The sequence below is a fragment of the Labrus mixtus genome, chromosome 17, assembly GCF_963584025.1.
Source record: "Labrus mixtus chromosome 17, fLabMix1.1, whole genome shotgun sequence".
NCBI lineage: Eukaryota > Metazoa > Chordata > Actinopteri > Labriformes > Labridae > Labrus > Labrus mixtus.
In genome coordinates, this window is record NC_083628.1 from 9,134,905 (window position 1) to 9,159,349 (window position 24,445).

The 24,445-nt window shown below is 39.9% G+C and overlaps 1 protein-coding gene across 1 annotated transcript in view; it reads right to left on the reverse strand.

Moving 5' to 3' along the window:
* The window catches only part of si:dkey-34e4.1 (carboxyl-terminal PDZ ligand of neuronal nitric oxide synthase protein), a 55,174-nt gene that overhangs the window by 25,114 nt on the left and 5,615 nt on the right, over positions 1–24,445 (reverse strand). Inside the window, exons 3-4 of the mRNA XM_061062170.1 lie at positions 368–460; positions 139–197 (exon numbers count right to left, since the gene is read on the reverse strand). Coding sequence (XP_060918153.1) covers positions 139–197; positions 368–460 — 152 coding nt within the window. The remainder of the gene's footprint in view (positions 1–138; positions 198–367; positions 461–24,445) is intronic.

A 24,445-nucleotide genomic window follows, 5' to 3' on the forward strand; every position in this document is an offset into this window, starting at 1 on the left:
AAGGAACAGAATGGGACCAATATCAGTTTAGCAGTTTATTCCCCTAGGTATACAAAGCAATTTGAAAAAATACGAAACCTTTTTTTTTTCTCTGTACAGTGTTAGCAAATGTCATGAGGTTTGAGAGGTATGACTGACCTATATATGGGATCTTGCATGATCAGCATCTTGCTCTCGTCCCATGTCCACTCTTTTCTCTGTGGGTAAGACACGTTATTGAGCTAAAGCACTGATAAGGCAACATACATCATAAAAGTTACACTTTCTAACAGTGAATGAGCAAAAAAATGAGAAAAACAGACTTTTTATTTTTTGAATCCAGAAAGAGATGCTTATTCATTTTCAAGTGTGTCAGTTTGTGACTTACCTTCTGTTTCTTCCTCAGCATCACCTTCACCCCGTCCACAGACACCACGATGCTGACCTTCTTCTTCTTGATGTTCTTGGCCTTGAATTCATACTGGGGAAATAGAGAACAGGGGTTTCATCAGAATTGTAGAATTTCATATTGATAGCAGCTTATTGTTTCTATTATTAACTGTGTAAAACTATATGATATCAGGCAGCACAGTTTGCAAGCAGTATTGCATGACAGTAAACTAAGCCATTGATTTTGTGTTTGCTTGTTTCAGAGATGCAGAGCTGATTGCACATAACTGAACAAAAAGCACATAAGAGGTCATAAATGTGCAATACTTTGCACCGTTGTTTTTTTTTTTTGGGGGGGGGGATGTGTAAGTTGTATTAAAAATAAATATCATACACCCAATACATGCTCTGACATGCAGCCACACTGCACACACACATTTACACACTAGTCAGCCTCTTGAATGAGGTGAGTGTGTCCTGCTTCAGCTTCACATTTTATTATTTTTGTTACTGAACTCATTGCATTAAATGGAACAATCTGTCAGCCTTAAAACATAATCTGCGGTGCACTTTAATATATCAGAATCTTTAAACCCTTGGCAGCTCACAATAAGAGTCTGCTGAATCTTTGTAGACAAGCCAACTACAGAAACTCAAAAAGCTCTGTGATGACAGTGAAGGGAGAGAGGACAACGTTGGATGACAGAAATTTGTAAACAACAAAGACTGCCAAACTTCTCCTTTAATTTACAGATAACCAACTTCCACGCTAATTATGTAAATCCTGTCTGATCATTTACAGCTGAACTGATATCATTAAAATTGGATGTTTAAAACTTACAGCTGAACCAAAGAGGACACAACATAAATCACAGCAGCTAAATGAAAAGCAAAAACATTAAAGTAAAAAGCTCAGGATCAAACTGTGTCTCCATGTTTTTTTTAGAGAAGTACACAACAGCTGTGTCTGCACTGAGTTACTAAAATGTTTCCACCTCGTCAGCTGGTCCGGCCTCTCTGCTGAGGACCTCAGCAAGTCCGGCCTGTCGACTCACATCAGTGTCGCTTTAAAACATGAAACAGGGTTTAACCCTTATTCACTACCAGCTGTCAGGATCTACAGGGAGACTGTCCGGCCACAGCCGTCTATCGGGCTACAAACTGCTGGTGTTTGACTTTTGAGACAAAAAAGGAATATATAATGTGGCCAATTAAAAGTCAGACATGTGTGAAAGTCATGTGTAGAGAAAAAGAGCTTTCTGTCTCAAATGTTCAACGATTCAGTTTTAATACACGAGACATTTCAGAAAATTTGATTTTGGATAAGCCAGTTTTAATTTTCTTGCTGAAAATAAATACGAGAAGATTGATACCACTCATGTAAGTGTTGAGAATGAAGCCTGCGGAGACATTTCAGAATATTTAAAATCAAATAAGCTCATTTGATTGTCTTGCTAAAAATAAGATGGTAAGATTGATACCACTATACATGTTGAGTATATAGCTGAATGAGTCAGTTAGCTTAGCTTAGCATTAAGACTAGCAACAGAGGGCAAAGGCTGCCTTGGAGAAGAAGCTTAGTCGGTAGATCCTTTTTTAAAGAGCCCATATTATGCCCTTTTTGGGGTTCGTATATTTAATCTATGTACCTACTTTTGTACGTTCACAATAGATAAAGTCCGAAAAAAGTGTCTGTTTTCATGTACTGCTCCCTCTACGCTCTGAGTACGTCAGCTACGCTCTGTTGTGCCCCCACTGTTAGACACCACGTGGGCCAAGTCTGCTCTGATTGGTCTGCCGATCCGCTCTGTCGTTATTGGTCAGTTGCTCAGCACGCTTCTCGGAAATGAGCTGCAGGGCTTGCCACAACGAGCCAATGGGCTTAGATCAGTGATCTCACACTGACAATGACGCCGCACTGACAAATTTTTATCGAGGGGGGCTAGAACCGAGCGTTACATGCAGCTAATGCTACAGCTAACAGGAGGACGTAGGAGAAGCCGCGTTTCCGCGGACTTTGAATTTTTGCACATAGATGTGTCTAAACATGCACAGGACACTTGGAAAACACACTAAAGGGCATATACAACCAGAAAAAGCATAATATGGGACCTTTAAGATAATCGTTATTATTTCTGATAGCAAGGCTAACTATTTTCTCCTCCATTAAATGCCTTTTTGCGACAGATAACTGGCAATCTTGAACCAGATCTTCTGGCCACATTGAGAGAAACAATATCGAATTTGACTTGTCATTTTTTAAAGTCAATATATGTTAAAATAATAATAATAATAATAATACTAATAAATTAGTCTTATATTGTGGTTTTCTAAATACTCAAAGAAGGAGGTTTGCGTCAGCAGACCTGACAGTGTGGGTGGGAGTGTTACCTGCAATCAGACAGTTGGCCGTGTATCGTATTATGAGTTACCCTTATTCCCACCCCTTTTCTTAATCCATCAATTTGCATGAACATTTTCTGATAAAGCAGATGTTCCCCTTTATTTCTGTCTATCTCTGACTGAACACACACACACATTTAGATTTTAACTTTTAATCACGTCTCCACATTTTTTTATTTTTTTTCTCTGTTGCTGACAGGAGCTTGCAAAGCCTCTCAGGATGACAACGATAAATGTCCATGCTGCTGTTTAAAACATTCTGCTAAAATATCATTACACAGCAAAAGTGACCGGTCGCAACATGGACACTTACAGAGGAGATCATATGTGTTTAAAAGAAAGGAATGAAATAAATGCTGGTATGGAGGCAAGGCAAGAGTAAGAAGACAAAAATATAAAAAGAAGAAGTTGAGCAGATAGGAGGAGACAGAGGGAGAGGAGGTGAGGAGACAGCTGTTTTTTATGTAAGGACCTCCTGCAAACTGTGACCTTTTATTCCAGCAGCACAACCCTGTCATGGATCAATTAGCCGGGCATTGTTTAACATATTTCTAAAATATTTGGGCCTCTAGTGCAGATAGGATATGTCGTCCCTGTCTGCGAATGTCTGCAAAGACTGACAGTAATGACATGACGTCAGTGACGCAATACTTTGTCACACTGGTTTCCATGTTTCCCATACCTTCTCTAATGCTAATTGTCTGCTTGTGTCTGTTTGAAATGGCCTGCTCTCCCTGCCCCGGATCCATGGTGATTAAAGATTCAGCCTCTAATTATACGGAACCGAGTCCTGAGAGAGCTGATTAAATGGAGAATAGGTTTAGAGAGGGAGTGCAGGAAACACACCACGGAGACAGACGGGGAGGAATGGGGAAATGCTCGGGCTGCAAAGTGAAGTAGAACGAGATGAAAGGAAAGTGCTCAAGCGAAGAAACCAAAACGCAGCTACTGAACTATCATTTATCTCGATCAGTGGACTTATGGACCTTGTGCAACATTTACTGATGTTGTGAAAACAGTATCTGCTCTGGGGCAAATAAAGACAAAAGGCAATTCAGGAAATACTAATTAAGGAGGAAAGGAAAGGAAAGGAATCATGAATTCAGGACACAAACCTGCCAAACATGCAGCTCTGAGGCAAACCGAAGCAGAAAGGCATATGAGCCAAGAAAATAGAAACTAAAAGCAGCGTTTCAAACTTGACAGCACAATTAAACATGTTAATTAGCTGGTAAAGAAAGGAGGTCTGGGTCTGTGCAGCTAATTTCCCCTTTCATGCTCTGATAGTCTAAAATCAAAGGGTATCAAACCTGTTTTTATACCAAGGCAACACAACCAGAAGTCCTAGGAACACAACACAGGGGTAAGATATTTCTTGTCTTCAATCATCAAATATTGCATGTGAACTTCTGCACACTCTTTAAATTATACACATATGTTGACAACGTTTCAATACCAAAACATTGACAAAGTATTTGTGCAATTAAGATAGTTTGCAGGAGTTTGGCTGCAATTTTTTGACGGATTCATTCCTCTACAAGCTAATTTTTTAAAAACAGATTTAGCTACTTTAAAGCCTTTTTTTTCTCGATACTTTGGAAAATTCAAATGACTGAGATTGTATCTTTTTAAAAGTAAAAGTACCAAAGTATCAAACATTTTTGACAACCTCAATATCTATTAAATGTTATGCAACTTACCAGTTAAGATTAAATTGCATAATTAAGGACATGGGCAGTCTGGCTGATCAGACAAGAAGCCTGTGCAGCAGCTCTTTTAGTGAGATAAAGTTTAGTTTAAATGTTTCAGCCTTAATTTGCTATATCCGTATCTGCTTGCTCTACCAGATTTCACCATGCCCTGTGTTACGTAAATTTATTAGTGACAGACAACACATGGAAGGCAGGATTGTTGTTGGCTTTTCCATAAAGTGAAAATGTTGAGCGATTGTGAAACACAAGCACTTTTGATCTAATTGGAAAACAACTCCATCAGCTACCCACAAGTGAAAGCTCATCTTGTGGGAAACTCTTCTGTGAACCAGCAGTCTATTAGCTAGCTAATGTTTGAGCTTTAGTTAAACCCTCACACAACTAAAGCTCTGCTTGCTTGCCAACATGCCACTTCTGGCTATAAAAAAACCCCCAATATGGCGGCTCCCAGAATGCCACATAAAAAGGCATAAACAAGAAGAAAAAAGCCAATAAATCAATAAATGTCCACTTCTCACGTACAGTTCAGGAAGACCTAGATTCTGCCGAAGCATCAGACTACGAACTCTTGTCTCAATATTGAGAGAAAAGCGAACAACGATAGCCGACTACAGATTCCAAAAATGGAGTTTCTTGAGTTAGTTTTGGACAGCAGGACAACAAGACCTAACACACACCTGCTTATCTCAGGCGCCTTACTAACTTCTCAAACACATTAGTGTGGAAGAAAATAACACGCAGCTCTTCCATTATTCACGGTTTATGCCAGCATTCTGGTGTAGCAAAATTGGGACATTACAACTTCATTCAAAGTATGACATTTTTATATTTCCCTTGCTTAAGTGCCAAGTGTTTTGAAATATTCAAGCTTTTAATGCACTTGGTTTGTTATGTTTTTCCCTTTAACTAACAGCGAAACAATTTAAAGCTCCTGTATCAGATTCCCTAGAGCCTCAACGTGATAGGTTCAAAGACTTTCAGACACGACACATGTGACTAATATGTGCAAAGTCCTGGCTTTAACACCTAAGACGCACTTCTCAAAGAGGGTTCCTTCACCTTAAAATGAAGCATTATTCTCAGTGTTACAGTGCTACAGTAACACTCGGGATTCAGAGTGAGGGCGTTTATTTCAAATCTTTCTCAGTCTGGATGTATGCATTACAGCCGACAGACTCATCAGTCTTTCCAGACAGCGTGACAAATTTCAGTCAGAGGTCCTCTGCAATCTATTATGAAAGTGTCACACAGAATAGTGATGGCTGTTGCTATGTGCCTGAAATGAAACGAGAAAGGGAAAGCTCAGCAGAAGTCTTGAAACCCCATTTAATAAATCCTGCTGCTCTAAAACAGACAAAACATATTAAAAGTTCAAACCAGAAGAGGCACAAGGCCTTTCACTCTTATTAATAATATCGGCGAAACCCAGGGCAGTAGAGACGGTGAGACATTTTCAGAGCAATCAGAGTGTAACAAGCTGTGACCAGAGCTTGACTTTAATTCCTTTGTATTTTAAAGTCATTAAGAACCGAAAGTCACAGCCTATAAATCAGTTCAACCTTTCTGTGTAATAGACTCAACATCATTTCTTGTTATTCACGATTATCAGTGGATGATTTATACGATACTTTCCCTTTTTCCTCCTCATTAAGGTTGACGTTTTAGGCCTGAAGTGATACAAAACTTAAACTAACTACTGGACACGTGAAGTTCATGTTTCACAGAGGATGAACAGCAATGTCTTTGGTGATCTGTTGACCTTTGTTCTTGCCCATTTTTTAAATTGAATATTTCAGCAGTTCAGTACTTTGCTAATTAACTAACTATCCACAAAATAAAAATGGCATTTTAATTAGCCTTTGTTGTGTTTTACATTTAGTGATAGACAGGCTACACATCTTCAAGTCTTATTCCATTTTCTTTTTTTCATTTTGAGTTAAAATGATTTGAACACATAAAATATATCAAAAAAGTCAATATTTTGTCCTGAGCTCTGTTTGGTTTTCATTATCAACTTGTTACATTTATGCTACCGAGGACTGGTGGGGGGGGGGGGGGGGGGGGGGGGGGGCTAGTGGTTATGTCGCAGAGGCTATAGTCATCGTTGCAGCGACCGTTGGACCTTTGCTGCAGGTCATCCCCTACTCTATCCTCCCAACCTTTCCTGTCTCTTTTCAACAGCTCTCCTATCCAATAATTTAACCATTAAAGCTAACCAATCACAATGGCTTATCTATTATTATATCTGTACAATTAACAAAACACTGAAAAGACGAAGTTGAGGTTTGACAAGGAGACATGGGATTTTAAAAGTTTCTATCAGGACAAAGCCAGACAAGCTCCTTCCTCTTGCGGCTAGTTTTTATGCTAAGCCAAGATGAGACTGATATTGATTTTCCGAAAAACAGATCCCAAGATACAGATCAAAATCTATCCTTGCCCACAAAGCACGAGGGATAAGGAGGCTTAAGTGGAAGACTAACTGTAGACGATGTCCCAGAGGACAGGATCCACACGAGTAAACTCCAGTGTTATGTTGTTGATGGCCTCTTTCCTGTTGGGAACTTCGCTCCCAAACATTATTAAGAAGTAATTCTACTGCAGATGTTGTAAATGAAAGCCTCCAAAAGGCCCCTGTCAACACCACCTTAATGAAAGGCCTCAGATTTCTTCTGTTGATGGTTTTTGATACATTAAAGCCAAAATTGGAAAATAAACTATTTTTCCCCTCTTGCTGTTTATACATCATTTTAGAATAAAGAAATAAGCAAATATAGGTTTTGTGAGCCAAATCATGGAATAGTTCAAATTTGGGCAACCCCCCCCCCCCCCAATGCCCTCCCTAGATTGTGAAAAGCTGTGGAATGTGGGGTGCATTGTGGGTTGTTGGTGCTCCCTGTAGTACCACTGAATCCATACAGGAGTACACAATAGCCTCTATAGATGGTAACTTAGCAACCCCTTCATTACAATTCTCAGGATTTGGGGTCTTCCAAGGAATTTCCCTGCTTTTTCACAATTTGGTACACAAAGACGAGACTGTTTGGAGCACAAGTGAGCTGGGAAACACAACAGCTGCCTGACAGCCTGCCATTTAACGTCAGAAACAATTATTGGAAATCGAAGTAGCAGGAAACAGTTTGAAGTAAAATTAACACTTTTATTTTATTACAACTCAAAACAGCTAAAGAGCTAAAAAATGTTCAGAAGGAAATAACATAACATGTTTTGGCAGTGAAGCAGCCCGTTTTAACACAGCTTTAATTACTGTTGCCCAACTAGTAGCTCTTCCTGTAAGAGGTATTTTTCAGGCAGGCCTTGCAGCCAAACAGGGAGGACGGAGTGACTCCCATGACGCTGTGAACTGGCACATCACATCATTAGTCAGCAGGAGTGTGATAAGGGGAGCAATTACCTGAAGAGTCGCCACAGACGATGACCTTGGCCTAAATCAGACAGGGAGGATAGTTTGTGTTTGTGCAGGCTGCAGAGTTATGTGTAAAAGAAAATGAAAGAAAGAACAAGATACAGGAGAAAGACAGGCAGACGTAATTAAAAATGTTTGTGTTTCTGCTTGCATTAGGTTGCCTGCTGGTGCCCGTCTGTGATTGCGTGAGTGGTTTTTCGCCTGAGTGCAGATATTATGGATTGGACGCCAGCGTGTTGGCAGCCTCCAGTGAGCAGCAGCAGTCTGGTCCTGTGGGAGAAAGGGCGCTAACAGTAAACAGCTCGCTTAAAGGGCTGCTAAATTGGGGCTTCTGCATGACAGTGGGATTTCATGCAAGATTTGAATTGAGGGTGCATAATGACTTTATTTTATTGTGAAATAAACATATTTTACTTGAGTTATAATTGAAGGGCTTTCCTTCTTAGTATGTGTTTTTTTTTCATTTCAAACATATATATGTAAAGGATGGTTTGAAAAGTATAAGAGGCCTTCAGTTTTCATAGGGCCTTCTTTTTTATGGACATTTATTCTTGATTTTGGCGCAGAAACAGACAAACATGAATTTACAGAAAGGAGGTCCGTATATTTATAGATTCGGAGTAGATTTGATTGAAGGGCTTACATTTCTTATTTCATTCAAATTTCTTAAGCATGTTCATTGTTGCTTCTCTTAATGTGATTTACTAATTCATAAAAAAAAAAAAAAATTCTCAAAGAGTTCCATAATCAAGACATAAGCATGGGCAAATACTGAGTATCACTGAAATACGGGCGTGATCAAACATTTAATTACATTTTTTCACAGAATTTTGCTTCATTTATGTTTTCAACTGTTAAGATTACCTGTAAATTACATTCAAAAATCCGCTGTAAAAAGTGTGATGGAATTACACTCATTTTTGACATTTCAAGCATTGACTGATGTCACAGATTTCCCCAACACTGCACTTTTATTGTGCACTATAATCAAGTGGTAACATACCTGAAATAAGTTCTACTTTACCAAAAAGAGTAGTTGCTACAGGCAGCAGTAATTATTCAGCCCCCCTGAACTTTCCCATCTGTTTTCATGTTACAAATGCAAATTCATTTTGTTTTAATTGGGGTTAGTAATAGATTAACACAAAAGAAGGAATTTAACAAAGGTATCAAAAATCTGCAATGCTGTGATACCCCTGACTGTGATCAGAAGCAACCTACTGTCAAATTGTCTTCTGGAAATTGTTTTGCATCAAGTACGTTTTAGATTTTAGACTACACTTGTTTATGAATAAAACAGTGAAAAGCCAAAAAGCTGTATCAGTCCAAGGGAATTGAACACTTAAGATAGGCACTGAAGAACTGTTGTGTATGCCGCTCAGAGAATGAGAAGCTGTTTTAGTTTTTTGGGGCCAATAATTTATTGTATTAAATTGTGCATACAACGGTATAATTATTGTTATCACATTTTATGCACCATCAGCAGCATTTCTGGTACTAGTATCAGTATTGGAACCACTGATTATTCCTGATGAAATCTTGGAAGACAGATAAGCATCCACAGCTGGCAGTGACAGTGTACCAGATCCATCTGGGAGCTACAGCTGTGACTTTAAAGACAGATGACTTTCATTACCCTGCGATTGTGTTTATAGAGCCTGACAGACAAAGCTGATCAGTCCTGTATAGCTGTGTTAGCAATAGTCTGAAGGAATGAAACAAAGCCCCTGAACTATGGGATCCAACTACAACAGATGTGCTAAAACTGATTCATAACCATTATGCCCTCAAGGTCATAGAGAAAATTCGCCACGGGTGAAGACATTAAATGTGAAGCTGGCTGAGCCAACCCCGCACCTTTGGAGAGGAATCAACTCCACTCAAAGGGGGCTTGTCAGAGGAAACAGCTAAGTCCCAGTGCAGGCCCAGGCAGACACTCTGCGAGTGTTGGCGCCCTTGCAGTGAGAATGGACCCACGCCTGAGTGACTCGCTGACAGGCACAGTGAGAGGACAGCCAGTCCCAGAGCACTGACGGTAGCTACTCAGGGTTAGTCACATGAGACGGGGAGGAAATACAAAGGAACGACCTGAGCATGCCAAACACACTTTCTCAATGAGATACTGGCAGAGGGTGCACAAGGATACACACTTACTAGTACTACATCATACATGTTCACACAGGAAGAATGCTCAATGTCACAGTGTTCTTATAGCTAGTATCACATACATTGCAAAACTCCAGTAAAAGGAACTCGCAGTTTAAATCTCATCTGCCAAAATGTTGAAAAAGAATCGAGACGAAATGTCTAAAAGCCTTAAAAAAATGTAGGAAATTCAGAGCTACACCTGCTGACTCCATCCAGTCTGACACATCTTAATCCTCTTCCAATTCAGTGCATTAAAAGAGTGTGGCAGATTCTCCTTGAAATGCAAATCTGAGAGACGAGTAACTCCACTGCAATTAGAGAAAAGAGGTCCAAATGTGTCAGATCATTGTTTGTGTGGTTTTAGTGAGGGAGACAGACTCACTTAAGCCTCTTTCACATACGTACTGCATGATTTCCTATGACCCAGTGTGCGAATGCAGGAAGTAGTTGTCAAGATTGTTCCCATAAGCAGGTGGAAGTGTTGATGTTGCCGTTTACATTTCAAAGGGTTTATTGCCCTATACTATGTTTCTGCTTCCCTTTGATTGGGGTTCCATCCCGTAAGATATTGTAGAGATAACAGTCTCAGAACTGGTTGTTGTCTGACGGTGATATAGCCTCAAGCTTTTCGGCGCTATCAATGTAACCAGTGGTTATTTGATTGTTAGCTTCATTTGCATGAAGATGTCAGTTTGCCTCCTTTCAGAAATTAATTCATGTTAAAAGTGGATCCCTTACTGCACCACAGCCACTGCATTCTGCCCCTTGTAATTTCTGCAAACAATAAAAGTTTGCGTAAATGTTGTTGGACAATTAAATTCATAATACAAATGGTACCCAACACTGTGTCATTGGCATACAGATTCTGAATTTTCTGCAGAATTTGGCAATAGAGTTTATAGTGATATCAACCTAAAAACAGGCACCATAAACAAAGACTCCTCCTCATCCTGCAAGCTCTATGTGTCACCCCTCACCTAAACCAAATGAAATACATGACCTCTCACATGAACAGTCTCCAGCTGTGTTCTACTTATGTGAAAGAACAAGACTTATACGTCATTTTAAAATGGCCTGAGATAAGATTATGGGGTTTGTTTTAATGAAATAGGTCCATGTTAGGCTTAAAATAAACTTATTTACGCTTGATGATAATGATGGACTTTGTAGCTTTAGCCCTGCAGGAATCAGACATCTGGACCCTGAAAATGACATATGTTCCAATGACAGTCCTACTGAACCCAAAAATGTGTTCTGCAACTTCACGAGTCTAAGTCTTAATGTTAAGGACGAAACATGGTGGTGGTACATGGTACGTCTGCTCTTTACTGTAAGAACAGCAGGATCTTGAGTCTTAAAAAAAAGGTTGGGAGCCAAGTTCAGCCAACTACTAAAAACACTGAAATGTGACTTTTAGTGGAGTAGGGGATGTTTTGTAGTTTAACTTATGATACTAGTGATAATTGGATATCTATAGTTTCTGTTCTTTTTTCTTTCAAAGTGATAGAAGAAGTTGATATAGTTTTACAAACTCTTAAGTCGTTAATTCAACTTTCATGTTGAATAAAAACGGACCAAACACATTATTTTTCAAAGTGGAGACTTTAAAGAGTCTCAACACGAAGCTGGAGGGGATCTTTTATTTAAAAAAATGTAATTAATCAGATAAAAATGTTAAACAATTGATTAAGGGTTTGCAGATCTGTGGAATTAAATTTAAATCTTAATCGAGTTTGTGATTTTATCTAGTGTGTGCTGTGATAAAAATGGTGTTTTCTCTAATCTCTGCATTTGTCTGCTCGACTTGTTACTTTGATGAAATTCACTTCACTAACATAAAGAACATCGTCTCTTAGGACAATCGAAGATACTTATTTCTGGACATGAACAACTTAGACTGTCATAATAAAAGACAGGTGATGTATAATCTCAGCAACATGCAAATGCTCTCTGGAGCTTGTAAATAGTTTCAGATCATTTCCTAAAGTGCTTCACTGGCTCAGCAAGCGACTTGGCTGACGGCATATTATTTAAGATTCATTCAGCCAAGGATATGAAGAAGTCTTTTTGGTTTCAGTTAGAATATCGAGAATGTTGTGGTATTTTTTGACAGATAAAAAAAACAATCTATACACAGATGTACTGGCAGGTTAGTGGTTAAAGTTAAGATCTGGACCAACAGAGCATCCTGCAGAGCATCCTGCAGTAAACAGCACAGGAATGATTGTGAAACAGAGATGCTGAGTGCGACTCTGTCCGATGCAGAAGTCTGGCAAAGCAGCAGTCTAAGTAATAGGATTACCCGGACGAACGCTGTCAGATCACAGGCCTTAAAATCCCAGCACCAAGTGAGGAGGGGGGAGCAACAAGAACCGATATGCATTCAATGTAAAAACACAGTTTGTGATGCTCTACTGAGCAGCAGCAGATTCTGCACTGAAGGAAGGTTTGAATACAGACATGTTTCAGTGCTTGTTTCATAAATCATTGAAAATTATGACTGTTTCAGTCATTTTCAGTCAAGAACTCCAAACTTTCTGTGGTCACATTGAAAGATTAGCTCTTTTTTTTCTGTTTCATATCAGTTAACCATAACTTACTTAACATGGGAAAATCCCAGACTTTAGACTGTTAGTTGGGCAAAACCTGATATTTGAATCTAGGGAACCAAGTTTACTACATTTTGGAGACAGAACCCCTGACAAAAGAAAAAAAAATGATATTTTTTCCCCAGGCCTTCAATTATATTAAGAGGATGGCTGCTGCAACCAATTCTTTGTGTAATCAAGTAATCTGTGGATAATTCTGGCCATCAATGGAGTAATTGGATAACAAATATTTCAGTGGTCAGCCATTTACTTTTTCATTCAAACAATTGCTTTATTTAAGAGCAAAAGTCATTTACAAAAGAGAAAATAAGAGCGGTGTCTTTCACCTTTTACAAGTTTACATTTTGAAAAACATGTTTTCTTGCCTTTTTACCGATGTTTTAAACCATTTATTATTGTTTTTTAATGATGCTCATCTCGACCTTTTGCTTTATTTTTGCCTTTTCTGCTGTAACATTGCACATTCCCATATTCTGGGATTCATAGAAGATTATCTTGTCTTAATATTAGGCCTATATGTCATACTTTAAGTTCATTAGACTGGTTAATGTAAAGTATTTAATATGTTAAAGGGATGCCCTATTGCTGACCCTACTCACTGCAATCCAATCAAAATAGCAAAAAAAGGCAACAAAATAAAGTCATCAATTTACTGTTATTTTTTGTTCATTATAAAATGTGTTGAGGGTAAATAAATTATGAGCCTCTTTGTGTATGCCCACAAACATTATGTCACCCCCCCTATAAGGTCAGGACTGGGCGCACACACAATCTGCATTACCAATAAACACAAGCTAACTAGCGGCTACATCATACATTCCCTGGCCGCTGATATTTCTGCCATAGTTTATTTCATGATAAGAGGGAGCAGACAGGTGAAAAAGAGCATGCCGGCTGCTGTTGCCACATTGGTTTTATTGTTTGTCTTTTTGTTCGGACAAATCAGGGGGAAAAGTCCCGGAGTTGGGGAATCAGCTCGTGGCTCTGCTCACACTGTGCAGTTTTGTGAAGGCGAACAACCAAAATATCAAATATGTCCAAAATGCATTTGACTCATCAGAAGTAGCTGTTTGAACAGTGATAGCTTATCGTGCCTCAGTGTACACTGCATGACTGACGCCGGGCGATCAGGCTGAAATTCACCTTGACTTCAATGAGTCATATGATTAAAAAATCAGGTCTTAATCCACCAGAAATCTTACAGCGTACGCCATGATTTAGTTTTATATTTGACACGTATTCTGCTAAATTGCCGATCCCCATGCAAAGAATTAAAAATGGGAAACGTAAATGTGAAATATCAGAACACTGAGGAGCCGTAAATTGATGCGAAGAAGGTCCACAATGAAAGAAAAACAGACTGATAAATAATAAAGTAGGAGATGAACTAGTTAATAAGACAATGAGAGGTTTAAGGCCAAATGAAACTGCCTGATTAACCACATGTTAACCCTGTTTAAGGGGGTAAACATGGGGTGTGAATCAGGGGCGCCATCTGTGCCTCACACGCAAACACGGCCAAAAAGCTCCCCCAGAAGAGGCTTTAAGAGTGTGTGTGAGCTTTCATAAAGCTCAGTCATGAGTAGCTTAAATCCCTGTCTGAGAGGACTGAGACAGCTCCTCAAGCAGACCAGCTAGGACTCCTCTTAGTGGGTCGAGCAAAGTGTGCCACCACATGGCACAGATTGATGATGGTCATTTTCACTCTATTAACTGCTGTCTGCACGATCTCCCCCCTGGCTTACCGCTTCCTTCTATGTGTCAAGGTAAATATATACGTTGACACCAAAGAGAGGTGCTTAAACCATGGTTCAAAATTTCCAAGAAGCTTGTCAGAGTCTGGTGGCCCTCTGTTACTGAGGCTCTGTGATTCAGAATGAGTAGTGCACTGCAGCAGATTAGAGGCAATCAAATAATCAAAAGCACTGAACGCCTTTTGAGAATAATCCAAGGACTTGGTGGGGACGAGCAGTGTTTAGTATATGATGTGATAACCAAATGATAACTGTACCATCTTTGGGATATATTACCCAGAGCACTAACAATCAATCGACAGCTTCCCTTTTGGCTCTGAGAGACTGCACTTCATAATGTTAGCAGACTAACATGAGCCCAATGGCTACACAACGGGTAAGACGCTGTTGTTCAGCATGTCATTTAACCAGGGCTGTTACTTCAGGTTAGCTTTCTAGCATGCTAACGTTTGCCAAACACAAACTACCGCTGAGGTTAATGGACATGTTATACCATTCCATTGTTTTTCAGGCATTGGCAATACATTTGTTTGTCACTGGGATGAAATTGGGATGGTAAACAAATACTTACATTTATTGCAAATGAACCTGAAGGGTAAGCTGACATCGTCATTCATCAAAAGTTAATGTTTTCTGAATACCTGGAGTAACTTAGGCTAACACAGAAAGGCTTTTATACACTACAACCAATCTGATCAACAAAAAGTGTGGTGTAGCAGTAGGCTGCAAGACTATTTGGATAAAGGTTTGTGACTGGCTCGACCAATCAGGCAAGGGGAGCAGATGCATCCGCCAGAATCAAAGCATGAGTTCACCGGTTACCAATCTACCTGAAGGATAATTGAATGTCCATAACAAATTTCATGTCAATAAGTGAAAACTGAGAATCTTTCATGGCAATCTGTTCAATAAGAGTTGATATATTTCTATCTGGCTCAAAGTGATGGATCAAAAACCATAGTAGCCACCCCTTGGCAAAAATTCTAGGCCTATAGATAAAATTTGTGTCTTCCACGTAATTCATGTTATTTACCAGGGAGAATCCAACGTTTAGCATTAGGAATCATGGTCTAGTTGTAAGAGACAATCAGACGGAGAGACAAAAAAGAGATCTTGAGGAGTGCAGGCTGAATCAGAACACCCAACACAGAAGGGGAAAAAAAAAAGACATCCAATTGGGATCAAATAATTCAAAGGACGCTGAAGATAGCTTGAAAAAAGCAAGAGTTTGGGAAATTGAGATTCTGTTCCGAAAATATGCTAATGCCTCCAGTGCATTTGATTAGACTGCTTATGGGTTGTCTCCGCTCTCATTACTGATTCAGTTTTTCTGCCCTGATGGGTTGATGCATGTGGAGATAACAATGATTGCAGCAAAACCAGTTTCCCAAACTTTCTCTGTAGATCGGGGTGTTATATAAACAGTCAAAATTGTTGAATCACACAGCATCATTCCATTCAGTTAAATCAATAGCCAAAAATATGTCTTTAAAAACCTTAACTGCCTAAATGACGAGCAGTAATGAGGGGACACAGTGTGACAGGCGGGGATATGGTCCTCCATAGGAATCAGATGTTGTTAATCCGAGTGACAGTCACATTTGCCTTGTCATTTGGACGATGGAGAATACATTATCTTGTTAGTGGACGTGTGGATGGCAGCCCTGAGTCTTTAAGATGAGCAGCAGCAGTTCGCACACATCATTTATCCAATTAGAGTATACCAGGGCTCCACTGTTGATTCCCCAATGGTCTAGTGGAAAACATAATCCCAGTGGCCCAAGACAACAGGATTCCTCTATGAACCATACACTGTAAGTGTAAAGATTCCCCTGTCTGAATCTGTCACCCATCTTCACGTCAAAGATCCAATTGAATCAGTTTGTGGAGCTCTGGATCAATATAAAAAGAACCTGTAACATATTGATGACCTGATTTTTATTTTATCAAGTGCTTTGTTGCTTTGTTGTATTCCATCTGAGACTCTTGAGTTTGACCTTTTACCTTTCTTGAGAGTAAAAGATGACGTCATGTAGACATCACATGGAAATAAAGGACTATTTATTTAGCAAAATTATTCAATAAAGTACACCGCTGGAAGACGATTCTAATCCAGATGGACGCCATGGTGAAACCTGTGCTAAATGCTACGATTAGCAAGCACTGGCCTATGCATACCCGAATATTAAAAACTTTCTCTGGCCACAACTCACCAATGTCACAGCATCTACAGCCCGTTCTAAGGCTGCACAATTAATCCACATTTAATTGTTATCACAATATAAGCATTCACAATAAACACAATGCTCCTAAGCAAGCAATGCTTTATCACTCAGTATGAGAACATTTTACCATTTGGATGGAGGTCGTCTTTCAGAAGTGTTAATCCTTACTGTAGATCAAGGCAAGACCAGTCTTTGAATCTGTGTCCGCCGAGAAGATAAGACTCTGTAGTCAATGACTTCACAGTAGTATAACACTGATAGGCATGCAGAGCACATTACCAAATCAGTAACCGCTCATGACTTCATTTAAAAACACAAAAGAAACAAGCTAAAGCACATACAAGAAAAAGAAATTCAGGATAAAAAAATGGCCATTCTTTAACACCGTTTTTGCTGATGTCACATGAGAAGCTACCTTACAATCAGCAGTAAGGTTAAATTGACCAATTTAGTAGTTTATGGATTTATTGTATAGTCTGGAGGGACAAGTTGCCAGCACAGATATTGTTTAAAACATTAAAAACCACAGATAGACCTATAAACTGTGTATTAAAGCTAATATGCATTCTTTAATATTTGTGTATGTATCACGCTTCATATTGTTGTTGTAATATTATACATGGAAATCGCAAACCGCATATTTCTTCTCATATGATGCAGCGTTGTGGATGTGTAAAAATGTTCCTAATATTTCTCGTTAGCATGTACATTAAACTTGCACAGCTCGCATTGCAACCAAAGGTTTTTTCTTTTGGAAATCTGTATCTGCAAGTCTCCTTTTTGCAACAAACGGCCGATGTCCAGTACGACATCACATGTGACATGACCCTTCCAGTAAATCTGAATGCATGCTTCCACAATGTCATTAGTGTGTCTCGATTTGGAAAGCATGATGCTGCTTCATTAAAAAAGGTATTAGACGAATCCAAACACTCCACAGGAAAATGTTGCAGCTATAAATGTCTGACGTTGCAGTCAAGATTTTGACAGTCAGTAACGGTTAAACGTCAACTTGACAGAGCTTTTAAACCTCTGTTTTCCTCCTGCATGTTTAAGCAAACACACTGAGACAAGAGTAGAGGAACGCGGGGCAGATGTAGCGACAATGAACGAGACATGAAGGTGGTGAGACAAAAAGAGAGAGTCAGAGTGCAGGGAGGAGACCTTGAACGATCGGAGCAGGAGAATGAGACCTTGAGGCTTTTCCATGTAGCACGCTGGAACAAGATGACAGGAGTGAGATGAATGTACACGTAACAGTCGCACACACCTATACACAATCACCAAACTCACACACACAACTCCGAATATCATTTAGAAGTAGTGCAGCCTATCCGCCAGCTCAAAAGCCTGTAGCACTTTTCTCAATCATTATCCAACAATGATACTATAATACAATAGGCCTAGTTTATCTGCCTATTCGTGCTAAGAAAGAGCGCCTGCAGGCAGGAAAGCACAAATCACAAACCTGACACAACTTTTAAAGTAATATCGGAAAGAGTTTATAGTTAAATATGGACTAACTTTATTTTAATATGGATACAAACATTTTGTCTCAGCTTCCCAGTTGATATGAAATATAAACAGGGAATCTATAGTCTGTTCCTGTGTAATCCTCTATAGTTTACAGTTTATAGTTTATAGTTTACTAACCCTAACCCCTCTATAGTAAGACAAATCCATCATCGTGTAATAGGTTAACTTCAGGCTTTTCATGTCAAAAATTACAATGTGTGCTGATTTTGATTGGCTGAAGAAACCACCTCAAAGTCAGATCACTATCAGTGGAAGGCTTAATAATAATCTGAAGCCCACAAGCCCCAAGTGTTTTTGACTCTTAACAGATTTTAAAGTAGCTTCAATCAGAACTTCTTCCAAAAAGGCCATTAGTTAAACGCTACATTTATTTTCTTGGCATAAGTTTGTGTTTTTTCCCCCCTCATTGCATCATATTGGAAATGTTCCTGTTACTCTGTCCCATCATTTTACACATAAAAAGACTTTCTTGCCTTGCACCTTTCATATTGTATTCTTCGGAAATCCACGGATGTACACCAGGATGCAAATGTTCTCGCATGACTGAAGATTTGCAGGTGCAGGTACACACCCACAAACACACAGTACTAACAGTACCCACCCTATCGCCCACACACATCCAGCTCTTGGTCTGTTGACTTAAGCTGTGTTTGTACTTGAGATTTGCGAAAGGAAGCTTTGGAGCGCCAACAGTAACAGGCAGGTTTCAGGGCTAATGAGTTTCTGACTCCGAGTTCAGACCTTTACTCGAAAATGAAACTATAAGCTTTGACTTGCTGACATATTTCTATAACCCTGAAAAGGGCGAAAAAAGAAATGCTTTTATACTGCTGACCTGGTTTAAAACACCATCCTCAGTATGTTTCTGTTACATTTGGATTGTACACTATTATCTTCCTGTTTCTGGTCACAATTAGTGAGTCCTATATATATGCTGTGTTATTCCTAGATCATGTTTTTGCTATGGAAAGGCTTCAAATAACACACTCCAAATAAATGTATCAAATAGACACAGAGGATAAAACCACATCTAGCTCTGTGGTCTGAGCCTGCAGAGAGCAATGGTCAGAAACTCACAATGCAGGAAATGTGCCTTCGGGCACCGCATCAGGATTGAGTTCATGGCTTTAGTGATGTCTTTTTCTTAGCGCAGGGCTTGTTTTGGGAGAGAGCGTGGGTAGAGAGGATCAGAGTATATAAAGCTTGACTAATTGTAGTGCTGAAAGACATGGCATAGCTTCAGGGCGGATAATGAAAGCAGAAGCCTGTGTGTTTATGTGTGTGACATGATGCTGGTAGTGGAGGCAGGGACCACTCACCACCTGCCTGTCCATCCATGTGAGCAAAGACCTGCTGTCCCTGCTGTATATTTATCCAACAGCATATACATGTGGGACAAGAAAAGGATGAGCAAAGCAGAAATACTGCAAAAAAAGAGGTTTCTTACATAACCTGATATTAACTAGTGCACATGAAAATGACTCTGCACCTTTTAACGGTAAAAATCATTCCCAACCTCTGAATGGAGAGAAATGTGACTCAGGGCTTTACTGTCACTATGAAGCACCAGGTTTAGACTGAGCTTAAATGTGTTATTCTATCATTTTAAAATAATAGAGGTGCTTAATTAAGTTAAATTAAGTCAAACTTTTTTTGTCTGCGTCTATTTTGGCACTAAATATGTGGAGTGGTCGTGTGTTCTGATTAAAGGTCTCACCATGCTGTCTTTATACATTCAAACATATCACCCATGGTTAATCATAGCTTTGAACAAATGTAAATAAAAGGCTGTTTAAGCAGCGATCCGCTACTCCCCTCGTCTGACATCTACCCTGTGGCAGTGGTTACTGACATTAAGAACAACGGAGTAGAAATTGTCTAAATGCCCGCTGATTGTCTTGTTTGCGTTTGTAGCTCATAAAGAGAAATCAACATTCATTTCAGACTTTTTCATAACAAGCAAAAAACTTTTCGCAGGAGCTTTAAGTCTCAACAATGCAAAAATGCTTATCACAATTTCCCAAAATAGAGTCCTCAAACTGCTTCTTTTGCCCAACCAACAGTCAAATTTGGAAGACTCCTCACTAACGATCAGTGTGATCATGAGTCGTGCAAGAAGCTTGGATCAGCAAGTCTTAAAAATGACTGAAACCATTTTTAAAAGAGTTGTAAAAAAAAAAACTCACCCATCATTCAGCTGTAGTTGCAACTTTGGGCTTGGTAATCCAATAGTTGAAAAAGCTGAATGTGGTTGCGAAAAAATGTTACAAGCGTGTCAGCTCTTGGGGAAACAGGAGGTTGTATTGAACTTGTTGAATTGATTTTGACATCAACTTTGGGTGACTTCAGGCTGTATATGCTGCGTTGATCAGTGTTGATTAGCTTAACAACGGCTCCTTTTTGTGGGCCCTCAGTTGGAGTATAAAATGTGATACCAAAGACAGACACTCTTTAAGTTCACTGTCCTGTCTAGCAACCAAGCTGTACAAGTATCAGTTAGTCAGCAGCTAGCTAGCTTGTTAGCTAAGACAACTGTTCCTCCTCTTCAATAGAGCTATTTAACACATAAAATGATGTAACATGGAAACAAACAAAATGCTGAAAAAAAACAGAGAGACGTTTATGGAGCTATTTTGACACACTAGAGCTAGCATGATCCTGGCTGGGTCGCCTCACAGCAGTTTGCTCAGCAGATGAAGTATTTCACCAACAAGCCCGGCCGAGAGTAGTCACTATTTTTCAACATGCCCTTGAGCCTCATCTTTTTGGAAGATGAGTGGGTGAATTTCACTATGACACTTTCTAAACAGCGCAGGTCATGCAGAAGTACAAAAGTGATGACAGATTGTGACTCATTTTTAAGTGACTGTTAATATACAAGAATGGGACACCAGTTCTTTTTTTTTGGGGGGGGGGGGGGGGGGGGGTTAAACAAAGGCTATAGCTGCACCCTTTGAAAGCTGACATCACATCTAATCCAGTTCACATATAGGTCACTTACTATGCTATTGTACATCTGCCATTAAGCTAGCATGAATAGGCTACAAAGTGAATACAATGACCCTCAATATGTGTCATGCTTCCCTAAATACAGCATATCCCTCATTCACACATTAGTGTGCACACAAACAACACAGATTCATCCGCCCCCACTCTGCTATAGATCTGCAACCCCCCTGGAGTTAAGCTGTGCTCTCATTTTCTCTCCTGGTTTCCTGGGACATGTGGGGGCATCGTTTATTTTTTCCATGCAAAACTGTATTTCCAAAAGATTTGTTTATGATAGATCCTCACTTCAGATCAGTTTTCATCGGGGTCGTGTTGTTTGATCCTCTTCGAACGTCTGTGTTTACGTCTCACTCCTTTCAACTGATAATTTAGACTGAAATGCCTCATTATGTGATTCACAGTCATACCCAGTCATACAGGATGTTAACACTAATCTGTGCTCGTTTTGTTTGTTCTGCAGCCTTGGGGCATGGCTAAGCATTAGTTATGGCTGCCTGCCAAAGTCTGACCATGAAGAATGAACTGACCGGGACGGAGAGAAACTCAGGAAGGTTAACACAATGAAAATTTTTTTATTTTTTTTTTAGCTGCAGAATAAGTTGATTACTGCCACCGCGTTGTAAGTTGGTGACACGTGGTCACATGATGAGCACAGAGAAGGAAAAACAAGATGGTTAATAACAAACACGACGAGTACCTTGAAACACTGGTGGCTTAGCTGTGCTTAATGAGTTGTAAAATTGCAATTTGGCTCTATTGTTGAACCACTACACTACTAGAAGAGGCTTTGCCAATAAATGTGTGGCAGTTCAGGTTCTGATACCATGGGCCACAAAAAAATTCTCTGTGGCCACAAAGTTTGGGGTAAAACTACACAGCAATGATATTGCAATATTTATCCTGGAATTATGGCATTAATGGCCAGTATCAATCTTTCATTGTTTAAATTATGACAGAAATATTGATGCACAGAAATATAGCGTAACGGTACAACAATTATAAACAACTGCTTTCAGTCCACCAGATGTTGCTTAGAGTTTCTATGGTTCTATCCTAATACTGTAACCCTTTGCTTACACACTATTACAGCTCTAACCCTAACCCAGTATATGTGCCTAAGGGCGCTCTTACCTCTTACACTAACACAAAACTAACACGTTTTCAGCAAGTTTTCAGTCCTGCATATGTGAACACAAAATGCCAAATCGTTCAATCCAAGTGTACCCAGAGATTTTCCCGGCAGCCTCCTACTAGATTGTCCAAGTGAAGTCAGAGTGAGCTGAAATGCTTACCCAGCTGATAGACTGTGTGCATGTGATTTCAATGTAACGATATAGAGGCAAACAATTCTCAATATAGCGTCCTACAGTGGACTGAACCTACTCAGAAAGATTTTCTCCCTGAAATGTTCTAGACTTTTTCAGGAGTGCATACAGTGTATGTGAAAACGTCTTCAGTTAGCAAACAATGATGTGTCAATGTATATGGTCCAGAAGCAAAGGAGCTTCAGCAGATGGAGCAGACGCACCGGCAAAGCAACTAGATGCAATCTAATTAGTCTCATTATCTGCTTGGTGCTCAATTTGAAAAGATAACAATTTTAAGAGTCAGTTATGGGAGGCTATATGGAACCTACAACTTAAAACACTTCAAATCAGGTCCTCAGAGATCCTAGAAATACATTCAATAGTTTAATCCCAGAGCTATGGCTATTGTGAACTGCACCATAGGTCAATTGTCTATAACAAACTGTCATCACAGCTTTGCAGCCACATCGATTCTGTAACATCGGCGTCGATACATGTAATATAATTTTCCACATTATGTTATTCTCATTGCTTCAGTTTTTTTGTCCACAGTTTGTGTAAGGTCTAAAGACACTTAAGGACACTAAGTAAGGAGTAAAAATGTCTATCTCGCTCTCTAAAAGGTCTGGAGGGCCTGTTTCACCCACTACATCTCGTCAGCCAAACATCTGCTTTTGACTGAGACAAGACAGCTCAGCATGCTCTCAGAGGACTGTCACGGACTCATCTGACCCTTACTGAAATTAAGGTACAAGGAAATAAATAAATAATGTAATAAAGTTTGCTTCCCTCTCACACGGAAAACAAGAGATCTTCTCATGAGATGCTCATGACAGACATGGGGACAAACGCAGAAAGAAGGGGGCCATGTAATTTCTGAGCAAGACTCTTGGCAGTCTGGCAGAGGAAGCAGGCTGCATACTGACGGACATGTGAGGGAGGCTTAAAATCCCATTAGAGCCGATCAAAATTCAAAGGGAAGCATGCATAGCCTGCCCTCAGAAAAAAATCTATTCCTGTCCGCACTGAGTAGATGGGCAGAGATGGGCTAAATTGAGACAGTCTATTTTAGTAGGAGGAGAGTGAGGGGTGGCACAAAACAAGTGGGGGGGGGGGGGGGGGGCACAGAAGAGAGAATAGCCTTTAACTTGTATCTTTTTTAAGAGCGACAGCATCCCTCCTGTAAATAGTGCGTGTTTGTTTCCACGAGTAAATTCCAGTGTATACACATGCCCTTTTTAGAGGCAGTGAGCTGTGGACAACAACACCAAACCTCTCCATGTGGGATGCTGCACTACAGTTTTTGTCATTCAGCTTCGTTAATCAAATGCAGAAATGTTAAAATGCAAAGGGTCTTGCTATTATGGAGCACCGGAGCGCTCTCACACACGAACACGCAGGCACACAGTTATACAGGCAAAAGCGTGTGTGAACGCACTGGGGGTGGTTTCTATACCACTGGTCAAACTGAATGAAACAAATTCTTACACAGCAGCACAGTAGGAGCAGTCAGCCATAAAGGAAGAAGGTTTAACAAAACAACACTCTGAATAGATCCACAGGGTACTAAATTGGGTCCTTTCACTTTCTCGCTGTAGGAGTGGCAGGTGTGTGTGTTTGTAAAACCGTGGAGGTCTTGTTTCAGGGAGCAAACGGCCTCTCTGCTCCGTCAACCTCACTGTTTGCTCAGAGATGATCAGGCTGTGTCGTCTGCCGTCCCTCTCTCTCCTCTCATGTTTGCCCCTGTTTTCTCACATCAACTGAGACTAAAGAGATTAGCAGAGGGAGATGAAACGACTAACGCCTCTGCCAGCCTCCATGCAACCCTTTCCCATGCCAGGACTTCCTCTCAAGTCTTTCTCTCACTGCCATCTCTTCATTCCTCACTCTCTTTAATCACACGGAACTCCAGAGTTTCTTTGCAGTCGTTCAACTAAAAGGTTGTG